This window comes from Temnothorax nylanderi, unplaced genomic scaffold (genome assembly GCF_030848795.1).
Source record: "Temnothorax nylanderi isolate EJ_2023f unplaced genomic scaffold, tnyl_v1.0 TNYL_tig0024_pilon, whole genome shotgun sequence".
In the NCBI taxonomy this organism is placed as follows: domain Eukaryota; kingdom Metazoa; phylum Arthropoda; class Insecta; order Hymenoptera; family Formicidae; genus Temnothorax; species Temnothorax nylanderi.
The window spans coordinates 273,448-287,047 of NW_027249086.1; the positions used below are offsets into that span (position 1 = coordinate 273,448).

Sequence of the window (13,600 nt, forward strand, 5' to 3'; positions counted from 1 at the left end):
TGACGCCTGACGCCTGACGCCTGACGCCTGACGCTCGGGGTGATTCACTTTTGCGATTCGTCGCGATCCGCGATCGTTCTCCAGTCGCAGATCCGTCATCGCGATGAATGCATCTATGACAGCCGCGAGCTCGCTGTCACCGCCGCTGTCGTCGTCTTGCTGTGACCGTCATCGACATGGATGATCCGAGATCGACCAACAGCGGGGCTAGGATGGACGTGGAACTGGTGACCCGAGCGTCGCTGAGTTCGCTGCAGAAGGTGGACGATGGCCGCATTGTCTCTCCCAATAGCTTTGATGAATGGACATGGTCCGGTCTGAGGGTAAGTGATCGATTAATCACATTAGAACCATCTGTCTTTACCGGTGAATGTTTGAATAGCCTCAATCGCGATCGAGGATGGGTACTTTACTGATTGTGAGCTTGTTCTTGCTCCTCATTCTTGCTAGACTATACGGCGTCATATCACCTGATTCGCGTTGCCTCGAATTTAGATAACTCTCTTTTATTTTCGGCTTTGTTCAGCGTTCTTTTATTAATATAGTTTATAAGATAAATAGACATTTTTATTTATATTATAATTGATTCAGATTATATGACATTACTTCTTATAATGAGCATAATTTGAAAATTATTTGTATAAAATGAAATGAGCTTATAACTAGAAAATTATTGACAGACTTATCATTTTGTCTACGTATTATTAATTATAAATTAAGTAATAAAAATTTAGAATTGTATTATTATATGTAAACGTAATAATGCAATTTTTTATATTAAAATTTTATTGTAGTTTTAAAAGTTTGATATTGTTCTTTCTTGGACTTTCAAACTCAAATTCTGAACTGAAAGATCTACGGCAGCTAAAGTACTTCGTAAATCTCATCAAGTACTTTAACTTATCGAGTTTTGCGAGTGCACTTTGCATTTTGAAACCTTGGATTAAACGACTATTTTAATACCCAAATCTTTGCAACCTCGAGTATTCCTCGCGCGATCATTCATCTTCATTTTAAGACTACAAAAGAAATACTGCGAAACTTTTGAAGTGTATAAATATAATTTGCGAGAAATTGTACATCTTGATTTTGAATTCAAACCTCTGATATATGTCGAAGTCACTGTTCGCTGAAGCACATAAAAAAAACTTGGCGATGAACTTCAGAATCTGCACGAGACGTCAATGTAGCGTAATCGCAACAAATGCGCGACATATAGCTTCAACCAAGAGAATTTCACCAGCGATTCGGAATTGATAACGTTCTCTCAGACGATGTTACCTGGAAAACAAGATTGTCGAGGAATTTTTAGCACGAGAGTCACTATCAGAAGAGAATGACTCGCTAAGCGGAGTGAGCGAGAAAGAACATGAATTCTTCGAAGGTGCAACTTATCGAGCGACGATCGATTTATCTGAATGACCGAAGGATGTTCGCCGTGAAGCGAGCTCGAGTACGAGCTCACGAAGCTCTAGAAGAAGATATGCAGAGCCGGAGGAAGCACCGTCGCTTATTTTTATTACACTCGCACAGGAAAGCGCGATCATTTCCTCGCGCGGGGTGTATGACCACAAGTTACATGTATGAACAAAAATTGATAATGATATTTCTGGAGGAGATTTTATTCTTGGATAAACAATTTCTATTATAGTTTCTTACTGGAAAATTCGTTCCAAATCGTGTAAATTTTTTCGTGAATACTAAACAGAATAATTTTGTTACTTGAAATCATTTTCGATCAAGTTTGCTTTGGTTCGATTCCCGAAAGTTATACCAATAAATCAACGCTCGGCAGGACTCACGATAATATCAGTCCAATCAATCCTCTCGGATGCGTTTGTTAACCGATAGATCTCATCGAAGATATACGTTTGCTTGTTTGAGGAAGGGGAATTTCTCAATAACGAGATATCTCTATCCCAATACATCGCGGAATCCCCCAATTGCAAATGCTACAAAGACATTTCAGAGATGTCGAATTGCGAGATTGCACAATATCGCAATTTAAAAAACGTTGCAAGATTATGCAATGTAATAATTTAAGTATTTAGGCTCTTATGCAAGGCTCTTATTCTCACGCATTTTATCTAATATTATTATTTAATGTGATAATCATTTATGAATCCACTATTTATTATCATCGTCACAGTACGAATAACTTTGGATCGAAAGGGGTGAAGAATGAAAAAAACGAGGAGGATGATGAACAATACTGAGAGTGAAAGACAAAAAGGGGTGCGAGGAGAAGGAGGAGGAGGAGGTTGCAAAGGAGACCTGCTGCGCGAATTCGGGATTGAAGATCAATATTCAGCGAGACGAAAGAGAGAGAGAGAGAGAGAGAGAGAGAGAGAGAGAGAGAGAGAGAGAGAGAGAGAGAGAGAGAGAGAGAGAGAGAGAGAGAGAGAGAGAGAGAGAGAGAGAGAGAGAGAGAGAGAGAGAGAGAGAGAGAGAGAGAGAGAGAGAGAGAGAGAGAGAGAGAGAGAAGGAGATTCGCCAAGCTGCGAACAGCAACGTGCGGACAAAACGCACGCGCGAGACGAAAGCACGGAAGCACGTTTCCCCCGGCTGCTGCTGCTGCTGCTGCAAGTGGAGGTGCCTTCAAGCGCACCTTGGCTAACCGCTGCATTTTAGACGGACGCGATTTTTCGACGGGTGTGGTCGTGCATTGTGTGGAAAAGGGTCGCACGTTGGCTTCGCGGCGCAAATTTCGGGCCTTTCGGCCGTTCGCACGTGAGTACCGTCAAGTGAAAGCAGATGTTCCGTCTTATGGACCTCTTGCCATCTGATAGTACGTCACGCGTTATCTGAATATTGGCCACCGGAGTGCGATAATATATTCTATTTGCATTACGATGACCGCAATGATGAAATCTCGTGAAAATTGTTGGGGAGGAATCTATTTTTAGAACATGCACGCAGATGCCTTTGGATAAGTCATCCACGTGCTCGTGATAATCTTGCTCGCTTAATGTACCGCGAGATATCGCGAGGAATAAGAGATTTCTCGAGACTTTTCTCATAAATTGTCTCAGAAAAATATGCGGTTATCTCGGAGCCCAGTCAATCAGTATTTGAAACTCGGCACTTGATACCCTAACTTCTTCATTCTTAATTTTTGCTGCAAAGAGTATGAAACGATCGGAAATTTATTAAGACTAGAACGATCTAAGCGAGTTCTCAAATGAAAGAATTTGAAATCGTTAGATTCGTGCAGGTATGCTCGAACCTCGACTTTTTTAAATTATCAACTATTCAAATTATATATAATGAGCAAAGTTAGAAAAAGAAAGGATCGAGCAAAGCTGTGAGTGAGCACACCCTGGTACTCGCGCGGGTACATCAGTAGGGATTAATTCTGAAGCAATTCGAAGACGCGCAATTCCAGCGGAATTCCAACGGGAGTCTGCGGTCCATTCCACGATGCATACGATGCATGCTGGAGTAGCTGGGACTGCGCGATTGCGCCGGATGACAGCTTTATCGTTTTACGAGCTTAGCCGTGTATAATTTGCGCGCGCCACAGTCCACACGCGATCGGCAGATCGCCGTGCGATCGCCGTGCGATCGTCGTGCGGGCGAACGTGCTGGCGTAAGCACAGCCCCGACCTGTGAGTTCCTCGCGAGGAAGAATTCATAAGGACTCTCCCGTCACGATCTTCGAGCGCCGATTTATAGTGCGTACCGCCTTGTGATGTTACGAGAGCGAAAGTGAAAAAGAACGTGCAGTTATCAGTTCGCTGACCTAATTTGCCAATTAGCCATTATCCATCCCTTGATCGTTAAATACATATTCATTTTTGGAAATGACAAATTGAAAATTATCAATTCTCAAAATTGGAACACGTTATGGACGTTGGAGAACAAGGATAGGAGAGTCTTGAAATAAAGGAGTATCCTCCATTCGCATGATTGCGTGTAGGTATTCTGACACGAAAATTTTAATTTTAGACACTTCTCTAGAAAATAATATAGGTAATGATGCGACGATGATGCCTCTCGCTCTAAAGATATACTTCTATATCGATCAAAACGATGTTCCAATATAAAAGGAGATTGCTCCATAAAAGAACATTTCCATTTTGATAAATACAATTATTCACTAAAAAGAGGAACTTTAATTAATATAATCGCTTCGCGTATGGAACCGTGATGCAAAATGAACAACAAAGGACTTTGCCGTTGATGGAAAAGTGATTTTTGTGCAAATATTCCCTCGTTTCTTCTCGTGTGTTTCTTCTCGAATGCTCGCTGAGATGAATTGCGACATCGAACTGCGCGTGTTTCTCACAATGGCGATATTCATCACCCTTAATCTGTATTGACTGACACTTTCTATGGAACGATAACGATGCACACTCCGGATAATCTATGGCTATGCGACTATCTAATGATGATATTTCTGAAACGAAGCAAAGATATTGTTTGTTTTATTATCGAACGTGCGTGCTCTCTTCTTGTTTTATTACTTTCGCATCTGATCAGAAGGCCAATTATCGTTATACACTTGTAAAATTCATATTAAAAACATAACTAAAAGCTTTAAGGAATTACATAAAACTAAAAACTAAAAAATCACGATGGATAGGATATTCAGATAAAATTTCTTTAGAAATAAGATCCTGACATTTCTTCATCTCCTTATTGAATTGCTAAATATTTATAACAATTGACAATTTAATGGTTTTGTCTCAATAAGCTCCTTCCCATTTTTCAAATGTGTAATAATTTGCTGATTCAGCAAGTTGATTACGATCTCACGCAAGCTTCCACTTTCAGAAACAATTCAAGTACAAGAACCTAGAAAAGCTGTACACGGTCTATCACAGGAGAATACAATATGGTTATCTTTCGATATTCATCTTGCTACAACTATTGCTTGGATTTACGTATTGCTTGTCCTTGATCAGAGATGTAAGTTCATTATTTATTATAATTAAAAACATTTACAGAGAGAGAGAGAGAGAGAGAGAGAGAGAGAGAGAGAGAGAGAGAGAGAGAGAGAGAGAGAGAACGTTTCATTTTATTTATAAATTCTTAATTGCATGAATAGTTCAATGAATAGATCAATATTAAAATATATTTTTTTACTAAATCACTTAGCTCCTTATTGTCAATCCTACTGAAGTAACTCTTCAATTAATAACGTTGCTTGGAGGTGTCTAATAAATGATGCAACTTTTAAAAATTTATAAGTAACGTTGGGATATGAACTGGAGTTTTCTTCTTGATTTAGGTTGGTATAAAGAAATGCTTAGTAGACATCGTAACCTACTGCATCGTGGGCGCTCTGCTGTGTCCTGTGATCGCCCTATCATTCCGGTCGAGGCATATGGCTAAGAACACCTATTTGCCGGTCATGCTGTCCTGGATGATCATTGTGCTCTTGGTCATTTGTGATCTGACCATACCTCTGTATTACGCCTTCGAGGATGTTATCCCGCCAATAAGGTACCGATAACATGATCGGGATAGTCGTGGGAAATTGCATCCGATTAACATCACTATTTAGCAACGTCGTAGAAACTAGCGGCCGTTCATTTGGCGCACGGTTTATCGAAATTATTCCCCGATGGCGATAACTACGTAGCGCGAATCGCGTAAATATTTATTACTGATAAAGACGTGCTTTTGTCCTCGCATACGCAACAATTGCCGGAATAGCGACTGATATTATAACTTGATATTGTGATTATCTCTATCCGGCGTATTGCACAAAATAATATAATGATCAATTTAAGAACATTTTTCAAGGTGTTGCGATACAGGTGTCGCATTATCGCGAGACATATCCTTTGCACGATTACGATACATTTTTTTTAGTTAGACGATTATTTTAAATTAAGAAACCACAATATATTAATATATTATACAGTAACTATAAATTTATAATAATGTAAGTTTTATATATAGTCAGACATTTTCAATCGTTGTGTCATATTTCGAATATGAAGAAAATGTTTCCAAGAAATTAATTTAATAGTTTGGTTTTAGCCTAATGATGTAAAAGGCCTTCCTAGCGGAATAATCAGGCGTACAAAGATCGAAACATCCTTGGTACGCATATACGGGCGCGCGCTTTTTACGTTTTCCACCGATCGTTTTTGCGTGCGCATGGCCGCATTTTTTTTCTCGTTAAAGAGCTAAAAACGCTATCATGGGCTTTGCGCGATCGCGTTTTCAGCTCTTATCAATAAGCACGCATCCGCGAATTTCGCTCACGCGCGCCGCTATGTACACGCGTTTCTTCAGTAGCCTTTTATTTCTTTTTTTTCAGACCGGCGTACGCAACGCACTCGCTTCTCGCATGCTACGTGTTCCTGCCGATCACGAAGAATTCGCACGCCCTCGTGCTCGGCCTTACGGCCAGCATGTGTTACCTGGCGACCCTGTCAATAATCACCTACAACAACACGGCCGATTACGTTACCAAGGTAAACCCTACGCCGACGATGCGCGATGTAATCGCGCTGACGCAAACCGCCGCGCGATTGCTCGCGAGTAAACCATCAGCATCTAAGAATGGAATGCTTTTATTTCTTTTGTCCCCTTCCTAATCGCAGATGGTCAGCGACGCGATTTATTTCGTGTGCGTGAACGCTCTGGGACTCTACTTCAGGTTCATGAACGAGGTCGTCATCAGGCGCTCCTTCCTGGATCGCCGGAAGTGCGTCGAGTCGACGCTCAGGCTCAACTATGAGAAGGATCAAGAAGTAGGTTTAAACGGATATAATTGCGTTATTGCACGTTCGTCAGATTGAAAATGAGATATTGGCTAATCTCGAGGCTAATCTTCATTAGCGAAAACCGTGTGTCGAATTTAATCTGTTCTATCTTCATTCTGTTGTCTTCTTCCTTTGTCTTTCTTCCTGTTTCATTCGAGTAATTCGTCTTTGGAGGCGAATAAGTACGTACGGGGAATGCGAGAAACAGATTCGCGATGCTGGGCACGTAAACACGTAGCCACGATAAATACGTTGAGTTTCTCTTGTCCTTTGCGCTTCAACTCCCTAGACTGATTTAAGACATGATTTTATCCACAATCCTGCTATATTTTTACGCCCACGAAGAATACAAGAATATAAAATTGAGAATTGCAAAGATACAAGGAAGGTGATCATTTGCGAGAATGTAAAATTATATAGAAACTCGAACTCTGATCGAACATATTTCAAGCTAGAAATAATCATTTGCAGGAGCAATTGACGCGGAGTATACTGCCGCAACATATAGTAGCGAAAATCAAAAAGGATTTCCGGGATATCTTCAAATTCGTGGAGGAGCACAAGAAGAGTCCTCCGCCGAAAGGCAGGTACGGGTACGACGTCTCCGCGGCAAATACGATGTTATTCCGTTTTATTCGAATATTATTACTCCAATTGTTCCGATTTCAGCGATTTATGCGTGGAGACGCACGACAATGTCAGCATCCTGTACGCGGATGTGGTGAACTTCTCCGGGCTGACCGTAACGCTGCCGATACGGAAACTCGTCGAGACGTTGAACGATCTGTTCGGCAGTTTCGACGAGGCGTCTGAGAGGCACAATGTGCTGAGAATCAAATTTTTAGGCGACTGTTACTACTGCGTGAGCGGCGTGCCCACGCCGAATTCCCAGCACGCCAAGAGCTGCGTCGATCTCGGTAAAATTACGGTGTCTATTTATGCATTACGGTCATCCAGCGGAATGTGATGCAATCAATAAAAATCGAGCGGATATTTGGAAAATGTTATTTTATACATTTTATATTTATAAAAAAAATAAAACAATGTAGTTACTTCCAAACCTGGAAATAGGCAAAGTTCTAATTCGTGAATCCAATTGTATCGAGAAAAAAATCTGACGCAAGTCGCGCACGACATTATTCTAAGATATTTAACTAAGTAATCCTTCAGAGATAGCCACATTAATTTGTTATAAAAATCTTAGGAATTCCAGTGTTCATTTTCTTTTGAATAATTATTGCAATATTCGATGATCGTTTTCAATTATAAGAAAACATTTCCAAATCTTTTCTCTGATTAAATATTATTTCGTAAAATAATACGTAGGCCTTGATATGATAAAAATCATCAACGAGGTGAGGGCGCGAGTCTACCGTGAGAGCGGGGTGGACGTGAACATGAGGATCGGCGTGCACTCGGGCAACATAATATCTGGAATCCTAGGCACGAACAAGTGGCAATACGACGTTTGGTCGCGCGACGTGGTGATAGCGAATAAAATGGAGCAGACCGGGAAGCCCGGCAAGGTCCACGTCACTCAGCAGACGCTGGATCTCGTGAATGCGAGTGACTACAACTACATCCCGGTCGAAAGATTGGACGACGAGGTTTTACGAAAATATGGAATACGCAGCTATCTCATCACGCCGTCCTTGCCGGAAACGCCATTACCGTCGCCGTCGCGGTGCGTGTCTCCCGGTGGCGTGGGAAAATCAAATTCGTGTCTAAAATACTAAATCAATATGAGCTACAATATTTTGACTTAGATCAACTTAAACGACTTTTATCAACTTCTATTACTTGTATACGTATGTATATAGGTCCACAAAAATTTTTCCACTTACAAATGTATTGTACAATTACAATTCACGCAATTCCTTAAATACGCGCTTCTCTGTGACTCTTACATGCTGCAAAAGCATTAGCGTTTAATGCCACGAACGAATGCTCCTATGCCACTGATTTATCACCCTGCGCTCACGTCGAGCGAATTCCCAGCCGAGTGTTTCGCATCGTTGCAATTGACAGGCGAACTTTGTTGCAGAACAGCGAGAACAGTTTGAAGGCCATTAGTCCGGACTCGCCGATATTGTCATATCCCATGTCTAACAAGCACTACGTCAAGTTCAATGGACGTACCAATACCATCATCAGCACCAGTTCCAGAACGAGGATGATGGTGAACAATCAAGCGGACGTTTTCGCGAGCACTTACAGACGAAGAACGCACTTCATGGATTCTTGTCTACGGGATTATCATCTAATGTTGAAAGCAGCGGACGCCGAGATGGAGAACGCCATTAATCAGATGCCTCTCAGCAAATGGCAGTAAGCATTTTTACAGCGAGTCTTTTCTCCAGATTTGAAAATCCGGTTGTTGAATTCTTAAAAATCTTGGGCGAAGTATTATATTTCAATAGAAAAATATTGGAGAGTGATGATAAAAAAACGTGCTTTTTTTCCAGACAATGGAGCAATTGGAAGCACATAAATCCACTCCTCTTGACATTTCGGAAATGGAGCTGGGAGATTCCATATCTGCGCGAACCGGATCCCGTCTTTAAGTTTTACATCGGCTGCTCTGCCTTCGTGCTCGTCTTCATGGGACTCATGTACCTCGTGCCCACGTTTATGCTCTCTAAGTACGCATATTAGAATTAATTATCTGTCCGGTAATCGTAGGCCAACGATATCGACTTAATAATGGGGGCCTCGTTAAATTTTCAGATGGCATCTGAACACGCTTGTCGGTTATTCGTCGGCATTGATGTTCCTGATCGCTTTAATACCCCTCACGTGGATGCACTTTGTGTGGAATCGCTGCAAGGACCCACACGACGAGCACGAAGGACACGTTCCACATCCACGGAACAAACTGCTGTACTTTTTTTATCAAACGAGCGTAAAGGTAGCTATAGCGTTGCTGAATATTTAACGCTTGCACTTATTATATTTAATTAACATTAATTTAATTAACATTATCTTTCTGTTCACTTTCATGTCCTACGCCTCTAGGTTGTATGGAGCGCCCTTCTGAGGACGGTCTTGTACCTGGTGATCACGATAATGCTTGCAGCATGCGCCATGCTTGATATGATTGTAAGGGTTCTCTTAATTAAGAGTTTTCTTAATTAACAGATCAATTTTTTTCTTTTCTGTCGATTATTTCGTATACATCCATGAATTCAGCTATCGAAGCAATTGTCTAGCCGTAAATCAAAAGATAATTTTTTTTCCTCTACGATTAAAGAGTTAAAACTCTTTTCAGTTTGAATGTGAAAATGTGAACCTATTGGACAATAACACAACGTCCAGCGTGTTGGAGGTTGGCGCCTCCAAATTTGAATGCACATCTACACCTTGGGTAAGATTATTTAGTATAGGTACATGGGGGGTGTTGAAATTATGTGAAATCTTATTTATGTGAAATTTCCCGTCTCGACGATTCTGCCCTTGATGTTCCCGCACGTCATTGGTTTCTCTTTTCCAGCAAATGACAGAGACCTGCTCGTTGGCGATCATCACAAGTTTCCTCTTCCTAAGGGTCCACTACGTCTTGAAATTAGTGATAAGCATCTGCGTGGTAGCCTTTTACGCGTGGAACGTTTGGGTGCACCGATCTAATATATTTCAGGTGTTATATCCGTATTTCTTTCAAGAAATATTTTTCTTATAAATTTAATAAAAAGAAGAATATGAAAATAAGAAAAATACACCATTGTCTCAAAATATTTGGCTACATTTACAGAATTGTTTATTAATAATAAATGACAGATAGTTATTAATATGAAAAACGTATGCCTTTTAGTCGAGCGACGCGTGGAATCCTCACATGGAACCGAGACTGGCGCATATATTGACAGTGTTGTTTCTCACGTTCTCCTTGCATCTCATCGATCGTCAGGTAAGCCCCGAAATCGCAATTCGTGCGAAATGTTCTCTCGACGTTGTTCGCGTCAACGAGTTAATTTTTACGAACGTTTATTTAGGCAGAATACTTGAGCAGGCTGGATTATCAATGGAAACGTCAGCTAACGAAGGAACAGGATGAAGCGTTTCATACGAGGAATGCCAACAAGCTTTTACTTCGTAATATCCTGCCGGAACACGTCGGTGCGTTGGTCCCCGCAAATATCTTACGGGGGCTCTTACAATTTTTTGATATACTGATTAGAAATGACGATAACGTTCAGTAATCGAGATGATTATTGTCTGAGATTGATCGCGTGACTGGTTGTGCTTTTAGCGGAGTTTTATTTGAACATGAACCGAACCGAGGAGAACGAGCCTTATCACGAGGCTCACAACAACGTCGCCGTGATGTTTGCCTCTCTGACAGAACTGTCGATCGTCGAGAGTAACATCCTTAGTGATTTGAACGAGATCATTTGTGAATTCGACAAGTTACTCTTCGATCCTTGCTTCATGTGTCGCATAGAGAAGATAAAGGTCGCCGGTGAGAATCTCATGAATAATCATGAATAATCATCAATGAATTAACAACATGAATAAAAACTGGATTCTAGATGACAATTTGAATTCGTCTATTATCGTATTTATTTAGGTACAACATATATGGCGGCTTGCGGACTGGAAGCGAATCGACGCGATTCAATGCACAGCACTGAAAGCGACGAGAGTTGCAGCGACAATGTGGTCAAGGTGATGGTGCAATTTGCCGTACAAATGATGTCCGTGCTCGATAGAATGAACGCGAGGTCGTTCACCACGTCGAAACCTCACAAGTAAGTGATTCTAAGCACGATAAAAAGCGGCAAAATTAAAAGAAACTTGAACGAAAACCGAAATTTGTCTTCAGATTAAGGATCGGCATTTCTCATGGGGAGGTGACGGCCGGTGTCGTGGGGGCTCAAAAGCCGTTGTACGATATTTGGGGCGACCCCGTAAACATGGCATCCAGAATGGACACCACTGGACTATCAGGAAAAATACAGGTATAAGTCTAACGTTACATTTAATATTAATGTTTAATAAATTCGTGCAATAAAACGAGCATTTCGTTTAGGTAACAGCGGATACGGCTGCCGTCTTGGAACAGCAAGGTGTCAAGTGTCATCTACGCGGTGAGACGTATGTCAAGCCAAAAGGAGAGGTCACAACGTACTTTATAGGCATCGACGAGAAGGGAATGTTAGAAAGACCGGATGCGGGAGAAGAAAGTACTAGTTTATGACAAACGATGAACGATAACTCGAACTAACTTGAGCGATCGAGCTCTCCCGATTGAAAAATCGTTTAAAGCGTGCAGGGTGTAGTCGAACGGTTACTTTCTGCTATCAAGCTGACTTCTAAGTAACTAGGAACGATAAAAAATTACGATTGAAAATGTGAGAAGACCTTTTCATTCTGAAATACAGGTCTGTCTATATCCAATCGAGTTTAATATACGGAGTATTAATCAGATTTAGGAAAAGATCACTTATTATCGATGAGATTAATCAAACTTGTAACACGTAATTTCACGCAATATTTATACAAAAGATTTATTTATGATCTATAATGTCGTATACATATAATATATTAATATTTACAGTGTAAATAAAGACAATGGACAAAGCTGAAGATATATTGTGGGAATATAAGAAGCTATTTACATTAGCTACACCCTGTAATGTTTGAGCAAGTACGAGAAAACGGAAAACCAAAGAAAGTGTGAGAGAGACCAAAGAATGCGGGATGACGCGAGATGACGTGAAATGACAGTAATGACGTAAGGAGATATACCTCAAATGATTTAGGTTGTACGCGAAAACGCGAGAACAGCGTCGTTATTCTCGCGGACCGATTGTTATCGCCGAGTAACACTTGTAATCAAAATGAAAGAGACTATATATATGATGTACTGTACGCAATTAAAATTACAATGTTTTTACTAAAGTGTCATGTTGTTCGAAAGATATGCACAAAGAGAGATATCTATAGATAACATCTAGCTACTTTACGTAATACATCATAATTAATCGACATTATTGGCTCGATTTTCACGTAGCATGCGATTTTAAGATATTCCGATTTGCTCAGAACGTCAAAAAGAAAATATTTTAAGATATCTGATGACTGTCTAACAACTATAAGGACACGTAGCTAATTAAGAACAATGTTTCCGATACCTACATCTCCATATAGAAATCCAAAGGCATTATACAATATTAAAGTGTAAAGTGTTAACGACTGGATAATTAATCTTATCGCAGATACAATTAAATTATAGATCAAATCTAAACGTCCGAAGATATTCTTGGATATTCTTGGGATTATATTTTGATATGCGAAAAGAGTGATATTGGAAAATCGTGCTCGTTGAGTTTGTTCATATTTATTCGGTCAAAAGCAGTATGGTACAATCGAAAAGCAGGATGTAATTTAATATGTGTCTCTTTAACACGTATCTACCGACCAAATAGACGACAACACGTCGCAACAAAAAATTGTGCGGCGAAAAGAGAGTTCTTTTTCGCTTTCACGATTAAGGCGGGCGAGAGAATTTACGACGAGCTTGAAGTCGATTCAAGAATACTAGTTGTCAATTCGTGAGCGTGCATCACAAAACTAACAATAACGCACGTCTGTCTTTTTCTTGCGTTTGCGTGTTTTCCTAAGTGTTGCGACTCATTCCTTTACGATTGCGGTTGCGTGTCATAAGATACAAAGATTACGAGAAGGAAACGCGTGATGACACATTTATTTTTATATCGTATGCAGTAACGGCAGATCGTTTAATTGTTTATTTGTAAATATTTTTTGTATATATTTTTTAAATATTAGAAATAATTGAGACTAATGTGATTGTCCAACGATTTGAAATAAAATATTTATTACCGTGTATTTTTTCGATCAATTTTTATTCGTCTACGTGT

General features: G+C 40.3%; 1 protein-coding gene across 3 annotated transcripts; it reads left to right on the plus strand.

The window, feature by feature from the left end:
• Positions 1-165: 165 nt before the first annotated feature.
• Positions 166-13,568, plus strand: Acxd (Adenylyl cyclase X D). Of its 3 annotated transcripts, XR_011717617.1 has the most exons (21): positions 166-323; positions 4,777-4,911; positions 5,234-5,448; positions 6,275-6,431; positions 6,561-6,710; positions 7,194-7,309; positions 7,392-7,639; positions 8,049-8,406; positions 8,772-9,050; positions 9,188-9,364; positions 9,450-9,630; positions 9,738-9,821; positions 9,991-10,086; positions 10,213-10,356; positions 10,531-10,626; positions 10,712-10,835; positions 10,969-11,178; positions 11,287-11,467; positions 11,542-11,677; positions 11,749-12,100; positions 12,277-13,568. XR_011717617.1 is itself a non-coding variant. In XM_071700993.1 (20 exons), exons 1-20 carry the CDS (start codon positions 177-179, stop codon positions 11,914-11,916), a joined length of 3,402 nt encoding a protein of 1,133 aa, XP_071557094.1. In that variant the 5' UTR covers positions 166-176; the 3' UTR covers positions 11,917-13,568. The 3 variants fall into 3 exon arrangements, 2 of the variants coding, with proteins under 2 accessions (XP_071557094.1, XP_071557095.1); XM_071700993.1 differs by having other exon boundaries at positions 11,749-13,568; XM_071700994.1 differs by lacking the exon at positions 166-323 and adding an exon at positions 2,557-2,730 and having other exon boundaries at positions 11,749-13,568.
• The last annotated feature ends 32 nt before the right edge of the window (positions 13,569-13,600 follow it).

Coding starts and splice junctions, on each gene's coding strand:
- Acxd (XM_071700993.1), top strand. CDS start 177: ATGGATGATCCGAGATCGACCAACAGCGGGGCTAGGATGGACGTGGAA. Junction 6,711..7,193: donor ACTATGAGAAGGATCAAGAA/GTAGGTTTAAAC, acceptor AATCATTTGCAG/GAGCAATTGACGCGGAGTAT. Junction 7,310..7,391: donor AGTCCTCCGCCGAAAGGCAG/GTACGGGTACGA, acceptor TTCCGATTTCAG/CGATTTATGCGTGGAGACGC.